Source organism: Trifolium pratense, linkage group LG6 (assembly GCF_020283565.1).
Source record: "Trifolium pratense cultivar HEN17-A07 linkage group LG6, ARS_RC_1.1, whole genome shotgun sequence".
Lineage (NCBI taxonomy): Eukaryota > Viridiplantae > Streptophyta > Magnoliopsida > Fabales > Fabaceae > Trifolium > Trifolium pratense.
The window spans coordinates 33,292,861-33,303,177 of record NC_060064.1 but is presented as its reverse complement, the minus strand read 5'-3'; the positions used below and the strand labels follow the sequence as shown (position 1 = coordinate 33,303,177).

At 31.5% G+C, this 10,317-nt stretch overlaps 2 protein-coding genes across 3 annotated transcripts; both read right to left on the bottom strand.

Moving 5' to 3' along the window:
* Positions 1-310: 310 nt before the first annotated feature.
* On the bottom strand, positions 311-2,419 carry LOC123892412 (probable endo-1,3(4)-beta-glucanase ARB_01444). Its single transcript, XM_045942197.1, has one exon. It carries the CDS (start codon positions 2,366-2,368, stop codon positions 383-385), a length of 1,986 nt encoding a protein of 661 aa, XP_045798153.1. The 5' UTR covers positions 2,369-2,419; the 3' UTR covers positions 311-382.
* Positions 2,420-6,682: 4,263 nt separating this feature from the next.
* LOC123891598 (ninja-family protein AFP3) lies at positions 6,683-10,317 on the bottom strand. Of its 2 annotated transcripts, none has more exons than XM_045941497.1 (2): positions 9,175-10,317; positions 6,683-7,235 (listed from the first exon to the last, which is right to left on the bottom strand). In XM_045941497.1, exons 1-2 carry the CDS (start codon positions 9,941-9,943, stop codon positions 6,943-6,945), a joined length of 1,062 nt encoding a protein of 353 aa, XP_045797453.1. In that variant the 5' UTR covers positions 9,944-10,317; the 3' UTR covers positions 6,683-6,942. The 2 variants fall into 2 exon arrangements, with proteins under 2 accessions (XP_045797453.1, XP_045797454.1); XM_045941498.1 differs by having other exon boundaries at positions 6,683-7,229; positions 9,175-10,272.

The following is a 10,317-nucleotide window of genomic DNA, read 5'->3' as shown; positions in this document are numbered from 1 at the left end:
CATTTTTGTGCTTCAACTTTCCGATTCTCAAAAAAAGAGACTCCGATAAAAATCAATAGAATAATAAGTAAAATATCATAGATATTTATTCTTTCCATAAATCATACTCAATTTCTCTTAAATCATTAAAACTCGTTAATTATGTGAGATCAACCACTTTATTACGTTCTATTAATCAACCTAAACTTTATAGAAAAATATGTTAAACATTAAAGATATCCCGGAACTTGATTTTATATCTTCATGATAACAAAATCTAATAGAATTTCATAAATTATAATAAACTACAAAATATTGATAAATGATCGAATTGAAAAACATCAAATTGCAAATCTTTTATTGATTACTAAATTTTGCACAATTGATCTTGTACATCAAATCTTCACCTACTATGAATCCACCACAATAGATTACTAAAAGAGTTTCCATCATCAAAACCTTTCAACAACCTAATTTTCTTCAATGCATTTTTCTTATCATAAACACCTTGCAAAGCATAGGTAAACCCTTTCCATCCTTCAACATTAGTCTTATTCTTCAAAGATGGCAATGTCCACTCCACAAGCTCCTTAGCATAAACACCGTCATTGAACAAAGTCTCGGTAATAGGCAACAAAGGTAAAACTTGTATACTAAGCCTACACTCTCGACACTCGGATGGTGCCCACCATAGTTTACTATCCCTTTTATTCGCCCACAAAATACCAACAATCCTATTTTCTTTCGCAAAATCTTCACCATACAAATTACTTTCGGCTTTCACATGCCACCAAGTTTGCACGGCATTAATTTCCAATGCTAAAAGCGTAGATCCGGTAGCAACAAGATTTTTGTCGTTGTAAGCTAGACCTACTAATGCGGCCGAATAATAAGCATTCACAGCTTCGCTCGAACTTTCTTGATTCCTTCCATTTTCAAATTCAGTCACCCCGGAAGCCCAAGAATGTAACTTGTATGGATCAAAACACCTTAAAGTTGGATAATTTTTGTTATCTCTTTTGCCCAAGTTCATAAAATCTTTCAAAAGTGAATAAACTATTGGTTTATACTTTTGTCCCCATAAAGGATCAATTTTTGCAAGAACCCCAATTCCATAAAGAAAATATCCTAAATGATAATGATGATCATTATAAACTCCAAAACCAAAATCAGCACTTGAATCATTAATCCCTTGTTGAGTAACTAATCCACCCCAACTTTTTTCATAAAAAAAACCATTCCCTTTGAAATTACCATCTAACCATGGCTCAATAGTTTTCTTCAAAAAATTCTTAATAATTGGAATCACTTTAAAATAAGAAATTTCTTCAGCTATCAAAGCAAATCTTGCAGCTCTTCCAACAATCTTACCATAAAAATAAGATGAATTTGTTTCTATTGCTGAAATATTCAATTTCTTCACATCTTTAACAAGTGCTGAAACAATTTCATCATGTGATTCTTTTGTAACACCTTTACTAGAATGCCATGTTACATCAATAGAATCAGTTTTCAAATTCCATGAATTTCCAACAACACCAACAAGATCACCATCAACACTTCTATACTTAAAATCATTCAAAACAGTAACACCATGATTGTTACTTTTTGATAAAAGCTTAACATGAAGAGGGTGTGCTAGCATAAGTAAATCACCTGAATTTTTCCTTTGCCATTTATAAACCAAACCAAATTTCTTCTGAATGTTTGCATAGCCAGAAACAGGGTAACAAGAGCTGAATTTATCAAGAATTTTCTCGTAATTCGAATCAGGAACAACCGCGATACGAATTATCCCCGAAAATGGATCGGATTTCACCTCGGAACCATCATGGTTTAAATTGATTGGTGAAGAAGTGTATATAATCCATTTCTGAGTATTGTTGAGCAAAAGTGTATATTTGGTTTTTTTGTTATCAAAACAAGACAAAGAAACTATGTTATGCAATGTTGTGATTGAAAGAGGTGTTGGTTTTGTAACAGAAGCAGTTACAAAAGGACTTCCTCTAACAAGAAAGAATCTTAGATTTGAAGATGGAATATCAAGAGTCACGCCAAGATCACTATAGGATGAGATAAAATGCTTATTTTTTGGTGAGTTTGTGTGAGATTTTTGTGAGGATGAAATAGTGAGATCTGGTGAGAAAACTTGGTACAACATTGCTGTTGAAAATAGGAGAAAAGGGTGTGAAACAGAAAGTGAAAAGTTTGAGGATTTGATGAGATAAGGGTGAATGTATTCAGGTTGGTCACCATTTTTGAGAACAAAGTTTTGGAAGAAAGAGTTAGTAGGGAGGGGTGTGGATAGTAAGTTTTGTGAGAAGAAATTTGAAGGGTTTGGAAGAACAGTTGAATGAGTTTGAGGAAATAGGAAAGGAACAGAAGACATTGTGGTTTTGGTTGATAAGAGATTGTTACAATGTTTGTGTTGTGTGGTGTTTGTTTTTCCTATTATGTTTTTATAGATGGATTAGTATGAGATTAGGTGAGATAGTTGAGAATTAAAAAGTTGACTTTAAACAAAATATTTTATAAAACACTTTATTTTTTGGAATAATTTTTTAAGTTTTTATGGTGATATTAATGTAAAGTATATATCCGTTGTGTAACTTATGTTTGAATAAGTATAAGATAATATTACAATTTCAATTAGAGTCTTCCTAATAATCATTACTCTTTTCCTTAAAAATAAAATGAATAATCATTACTCTTTTGAGAAATACTCCCTCCGGTCCTTTTTATAAGAAACACTTTGGAATTTTTATTTGGTCCTTTTTATAAGAAACACTTTGACACAATTCCATTTGTACCCTTATTAAATACAATCAAATAATTCATTATAATGCTAGTGCATTAATTAGAAAAGTCTATTTCTCATGCTAGTCAAAGGTTAGTTTTGGAATATAACATAAAATGTTAGAATCATTAATGAGAAAATTTACCTTCCTTGGTCTGTGTGATTTTGTCAAAGTGTTTCTTATAAGAATAACTGCATTGTCAATCGGTTTTAATTTTTTGAACAATTGTTTAATGAGTTTGTTTTAGTATATTAATATTTTTTTTGACTAAAATACTATGATAATAATAATAATAAAGTTAAATAAATATTTAGCAGTGACTCGAGTCACTACAATGAGGATTTATGAAAGCACGTCAAAATTTCTAGATGCCTTATGTGAAAATAGATAATTCGCTTAAATGCAGTTTTGTACCTCCTGTTTTGATTAAATTGGAATTTTACCCCCTATTTTAAAATGCGAACTTTTATCCCCTACTTTCGAGTCTCAACTTCAAAGTTTCACACAGATTTCAATTTGGATCCATAATCACCAAAATGGTACCGAAATAACCGCAATCGAGTTAATTTTCCACGGAATCAAACTCCACTAAATTTGGAGTTACACAGAGAGATTAATTATCATTTTAGTGAAGGTCTGTCCAGATTAATTATTGTATGGAACTACTACTGATATTTTTGTCATGTCTCTCACCCTGTAGCTCATTTTTTAATAGTATTTACATGTCTGGAAAGCTAACAAAATTACCCTTGTTATCATTTCAATTTCGTCGAATTTGGAGTTACGATGTGTTTGGTATACGATGTTGAATTTGAAGGTCAGAAGTAGATTTATGCAAAATTAGTAATTGGATAGACCTTCACTAAAACGGTAATTAATCTCTCTTTTTAACTCCAAATTTAGTGAAATTTGATTCTGTGGAAAGTTAACTCGATTATGGTCATTTCGGTATCCGTTTAGTGAATTATTGATCCAAATTGAGTTGTGTGCGAAGCTTTGAAGTTGTGACTCGAAAGCAGATTTTGTGCAGAATTTTGGGTGACATACCTTTACGAAAACGGTAATTAATCTCTTTTTGTAACTCCAAATTTAATGTGGTTTGATTCTGTGTAAAGCTAACTCGATTACGGTCATTTTGGTATCCGTTTGGTGAATTATTGATCCAAATTGAGTTGTGTGCGAAGCTTTGAAGTTGTTACTCGAAAGCAGATTTTGTGTAGAATTTTGGAAGACATACCTTCACTAAAACGGTAATTAATCTTTCTCTGTAACTCCAAATTTAGTGGGGTTTGATTTTGTAAAAATCTAACTCGATTACGGTCATTGTGGGGGAAATGGTACCTGCATTTTAAAACAGAATTTCTCTATTTTCTTTTAAAGTCTATTGTGGGGGAAACTTCAAATCTTAGCACAAAACTCAATTCTGCTAATGTTTTCTTTTTAAGTCTATGTGAATAATTTCTCTATTTTTAATTTTTAATTTATAAAAAAGTCACGCTGCTAGCTATTCCAATTTAGTGGATGTTAATAAATATAAACATGCTACAGTAGTGTAAATTTAAAATAAAATTGGGGGGGAGCTGAACTACTAAATTGCAAAGGAACAATAAAGGTCCATCAATTCTAAAATATTTCTTTTTGATAAGATGTGAATCTACTTAAGAATGAAAACCAAAAACTAAGATATGAAGAAGATGGTTTCTCTCCCGACCCCCCTCATTTCTTTTCTACCCCCTGAATTTCCGTTTTTGCCCTTGGGGGGTACTTCGGTTTATACGAACCGATTTTTTTTGTGATGCTAAAAAAATTCGGTTTATATAAACCGAAATATTGTGTTCTAAAATTTTTTCCAGTTTTCCTGCATAAATTCTGCATGAGACCCTCAACTTCCACAATTTATTTGAAATACTAAACGATGTCCGATTTGAGTAAATGACCACTCGTTGGAAAGCTTAGGGTGTCAAGAATACAAATATAATTTTTGTTTTGAGGGTTAACTATCCAATTGGTTCAGTTTGACCAAATAGTGGGTACTGGTACAGAAACAGAGCATAAACTTTTCTCAAACTTGTAGGTAGAGTTTCTCATACTATACTTAATGAAATTTAACAATTCCGGTTTCAATCGTGTAGTAAATTTTGTCTTCTTTACACTGGATTAAAAATAATTAGCATACGACTTATATTCAGAGAGCTATGATAAATTTACCACAGGTATATCTACAACATTTTGCAGAAACTTTTCTCAAACTTGTAGGTAGATTTTCTCATACTATACTTAATGAAATTTAATAATTCCGGTGTCAATCTTGTAGTAAATTTTGTCTTCTTTACACTGGATTAAAAATCATTAGCATACGACTTATATTCAGAGAGCTATGATAAATTTACCACAGGTATATCTACAACATTTTGCAGAAACTTTTCTCAAAATTGTAGGTAGATTTTCTCGTACTATACTTAATGAAATTTAATAATTCCGGTGTCAATCTTGTAGTAAACTTTGTCTTCTTTACACTGGATTAAAAATCATTAGCATACGACCTATATTCAGAGAGATATGATAAATTTACCACAGGTAGCTCTACACGAATTTTCACATAAATTTTCCTTCTTTTTGGGGGGTATATGTTATTTCGGTTTATATAAACCGAATTTTTTTTCCATGTTTAAAAACTTCGGTTTATATAAACCGAAGTTTGTTGGCAAAATTTTTTCATACCGCAAGGGGCAAAATTGGATTTTTGGGGGGTAGAAAAGAAATGAGGGGGGTCGGGAGAGAAAACGTCTATGAAGAAAGGACAACATAACACCTTTGGCCACAATTTGTGAATCTACTTAAGAATAACATTATATTAAGTCACCCATTGGATATTCTCTATAAAAAATTCAATAACAAACTATTTAAAGAATCAAATAAAAACCAAATTGGTAATATTTAAATTTGTGATTTTTTTCCTGAGTGGGAGGCCTATTCCTGAAGCCCATATGTGTGATGATACACAACTCAGCCATCTATTCAAATGAAATCTCAAAATAAAAAAAAAATCTCGAATTTTCTATTCAAAGAAACTTTGATGTCAAATTAAGGAGAATATAAACAAAATTTATAACTCTCAAGTGATAATAGGAAATGAGAATTTAATAATTGTGAATAGTTTTTATGAGATAATACTTGATTTATTTAATAAAAACAAATATAGAATGAAAAATCTAAGAGGACATAGTTGAATAAAGTCTAAAGAATATCACAAAAAATAAAATTTTAAAGGGTAAATAGGGTTTTACCCCTGTAAAATAGGCCAATTTTGTTTTACCCCCTACAAATTTATTTTTTTTTGAATTTCTCTCCTGCAATATGAAAATTTCATTGTTTACCCTCCTGGATGGCCAACTGGACATGGAATCCTTATTTTTTTATGACATGACATGGGAGCATAAAAGGAAATCCATGTTGGAAATAAAAAACAAAAATGAAAAAGAATTAAAAAAATTGACTCAGCATGCTACGTAAGCAGATTGACACGGTCAGTTCAATTTGGCCATCCGGGGGTAAACGATGGAATCTTCATATTGCAGGGGAGAATCCAAAAAAAAAATTCAGGTGGAAAAACAAAACTGACTTATTTTGCGGGGGGTAAAACCCTATTTAGCCAATTTTAAATTTTAGAAAATACAAGATAATATTTATCAAAAAAAGAAAACGAAAATGCAAAAGAAATAAAGAGGAAAATTGTAATAATTTATTTTCAGTAAAATCAGCTTTTAACATGATAAATTGTTAAATAATAAAAGAATAATTTTTTCAATAAAAATGAATTCAAAATAGAAGTGATAATAAAATTTAATTATATATTAAAACATTTAAAAAACTAAAATTAACCACAAAAACAGAGAGATACTAAATAGTCTAAAAATACAATTAAATTAACATTATTTAACATAAAATTTAAACTCTAGCAAGTACCATTTCACCTCATAGAGGTCCCAAAGTCACAACATACATAAGACCAAGACCAAGGTAAAAATATACCTCAATAAGAAACACCAAATTCAGATCCTCAAACATCTATGGTTTCAAAGTCTAAGATTGAACAAATGAACCAATAATAATAAATAAAAATATGATTACTCATATCATAGTTTCCTTCACTTTTAGCCTCAAATTAATTTAAGCTTGAACTAACAACAATATGCTTCAATGGATTGGCCACATCACCTCCACCAGCATGCTTGACAAATTCAGCAGGGGTAAGAAAACTTCCATGGCAAACACACAAAATTCTCACTTGCTCACCTTTCCCATACTTGTAAAGAAAACCTTCAATTCTTTTTCCATTAGGTCCTTCTCCTTTGGTAGATACACTTGGCATGTCTTCAAACAAGTTCCTTAGGTCCTTTGTTTTGTTTTGAGGTCCAGCAATCTTGCTCGAGTTTTCAGTATCCATTGGTACTGCTCCTAATAAATCAGGTAGGTGAAAATATTAAGCGTGTGTAATGTAATAAAATCAAAGTAATTGAATGTAATCATATGTGTCAGTAACCAACACTAACACATGTCAGACATCAGACACATCTTTAATCTGAAGGTGTTGGTGTTGCATAGACACAACTTCCTTGTACAAGTAGTTAATATGAAACTAGTAATAGGATTTCACTCAATACTATTCAAGTCTAAATTCAAAATTAAAGTTTTGTACTTTTGGTAGCAAGATCTTAAAAAGGAGCAGCTATATAACTATGAATTCCAAGTTTTGAGTTTTAGCAAACTACCACTCACTCACCTATCTATTATATAACTAGTTATACAATAATACAAATGACAAGTGATTAAACAGTTTCGCTAAATCGAAGTAGTTACCACTCTTTCAAATGATCGAGATTGGTAACTACGTCACACAGTTACTGCAGAGAAGCCAATTTACATTACTATCATAGAAGCGATACCAAATTATCCCTCTTAAGTCATATAATAAAGTAGACCTTCTAGAACTAAATCATTATTCTTTTAGTTTGGCTTATGGTTTGACCATCTTTTGGCTTATGTTTTTAACCATAGAAGAAAATTGATAAGGCAAAGGCAAGGCAACGGTGACCGAACACTTATACTTAAATAAATATGAATGCAAATATAATTGAATAAATACATGTTTGGATTTAGATACTCTCAATCTCATTAGAATTTAACATAACGATATTATGTGGAAAATATCTGACAATTAAAACTAATCGATTCTCACAACGTAACGACAACATTTCACTTTTCATAAAATCTTCAAAAATAATGCAATAATTGTCAAACTCAACTGCATGCATGTGTCAAAATGCATTTGAAAATGCATGTGATTTGAAATGGAATTTTGTTGTTCTTCTTCTTGTTATTTCAAATGAATTCAAAATGAAACGATTTGTGTGTGAGTAAGTGAGTGTTATCAAAAAGTACCGAAGTCTGTTGCAAAATTTGCCATACATTTTTTACTCAATACAAAATCTAACCTATGTTCATAATTCAAAAAGATTTATAGATGAGTTTTACACAAATTTTACACATATATCAAATGATGTGTTGTCACAAATAATATTTTATTTTGTGAAAACATCTTATTGTGGTAACCCATCATTTATACGTGTAAAATTTGTTTACAATGATGGTGTATAAAACTTCATAAATTATACTTATCTAATGTTATAAAATTAATATATATCTCACATTAAATTTTATCAATTAATGTAACTTTGACTAAAAAAAAAAACACCAAATTTAATTTAACAATTGAGCTCAAATGGTTAAATAATAAGTTCTACCAAATGATGAATCGGGTGAATAATCCTATCTCAATTTTTTGTGGAATACTTTTTTGTCAAACTTTACTCAGTAATCGAACTCAAAATTATCGGTCTTTTTCAGGGAATTGAAGGTTAACACACACAAAATAAACATCAAAGTTATTCTTAAAATCTTCTTTCTTATGGTAGAGACTAGAGACTAGATGTAGACATGTAGTATCAAAAACCATTTGAGAATTTTTGAGAGGCACGGACATGTTCTGATAAGACACGACACAGCATGATCAACCTTGACAATGAACACCCACCCCCCACCATGTGACATGAAACACTAAAATCCATCAACAAAAATTATCATACTTCTAGATCCACATCTTCCATACTCCTTAGAGTTAAAAAAATGAGAGTAAACAAAAAATAAATAGTCAAAAGTTGTCACTTTTGGGACTTGATTCATGATTATTATCCAATTAAAAGGTCACCCTATAAAAAATAAAAATAACCCAAAAGCAAGAACATAAATTAAAATAAACACCATTTTATCAACAATAACAAAAAAAAAAAACTATGAAAATGGAGCACTAAAAAAGTAATTTTTTTTAATCATTTACCTTGACCATGTTGTTGACCTTCAGATTCTGAGGTACCAGAAGAAGAACCAATTGAACCACCACCACTTGAACCACCACCACCACCTTGTGGTGGTGAAGGAGGCACAACTTGGTCCTTTTCTTTTTCACCACCATTCAAACCAAGTCCACCAACACGACTAGCCAACGACGTCGTTCTTATCAAACCATCACCTAAATTATTACTATTCACACCTCCACTTTCAATTCCAACACCCCCTTCTCCACCACCACCAAAATTGTTCCTTTCTCTCATAGCCCTCAAATTCCTTTGTTTCTCATTTCTCTTCCTTCTAGCTTCCAATCTCCTTTGTGTTTGCAATTCCTTCCTCTTTCTCCATTCTTCTTCACTTTCAGCCGGTAATGAACATGTTCTTATCAAATTTCCACCATCAGCACCACCAGAACTACCACCAGCACCAACACCACCACCAGATACCGGAATCATGGATTCCGGTATAGAAGTTGTTCTCTTGATCTTTTTGGCATTTGGGTCAAACCCAAATCGACCATTCATTGAAAGACCAAGACTTAGTTCCAAGTCTTCATCGTCATCCAGTTCATCATACTGTTGTTGCTGATGAACTGGCTTCACCGTTGGTAACGGTACATGACAGCGACGGAGACGTTGATTCTCCGACGCTAAGAACTTGTTGAAGAGATCTCTTTCTCTTGTGTAATTGTTATTCATTGGGACTGATGGTGTAGAAATTTGATCATGAGAATGGTTTTTATCTTCAACCATGGCCATGTGAGATAAGAACGTTTGGACAAAAAACTTTATGTAGAGTGTACAAAAATTTCAATCACACGAAAACGTGCAAGTGAAGTGATGAGGAACTTGTGAGTAGCAACTGAATTTGGTTCATATTTTGATGAGTGTTCATTCAAGTGAAATATAAATTGAATGCTTTTTTTATCAGTTGTTTTGTTTTGCAACAGCTGGTATGTAAAAATGCACTCAATTTTTTCCTGAGAAAAGTTTTGCAAGTTGTGCAACTAAGATGTAGAGAGAGAAAGTTAATTGAGAAATTAAGAGGGATGAAGAGTTAATAAATGAAGGCTAAAATTGGTAACAAATAATCCAATTTGTGTTAGTGGTGGATGCTACTTGAATCTTTAATC

What these genes read in the sequence shown, in the direction of transcription:
- LOC123892412 (XM_045942197.1), bottom strand. Translation starts at nt 2,368, where the DNA reads ATGTCTTCTGTTCCTTTCCTATTTCCTCAAACTCATTCAACTGTTCTT.
- LOC123891598 (XM_045941497.1), bottom strand. Translation starts at nt 9,943, where the DNA reads ATGGCCATGGTTGAAGATAAAAACCATTCTCATGATCAAATTTCTACA. An exon ending in AGGTCAACAACATGGTCAAG is followed by an intron (nt 7,236 to 9,174) that starts GTAAATGATTAA and finishes CTGATTTATTAG; the next exon opens with GAGCAGTACCAATGGATACT.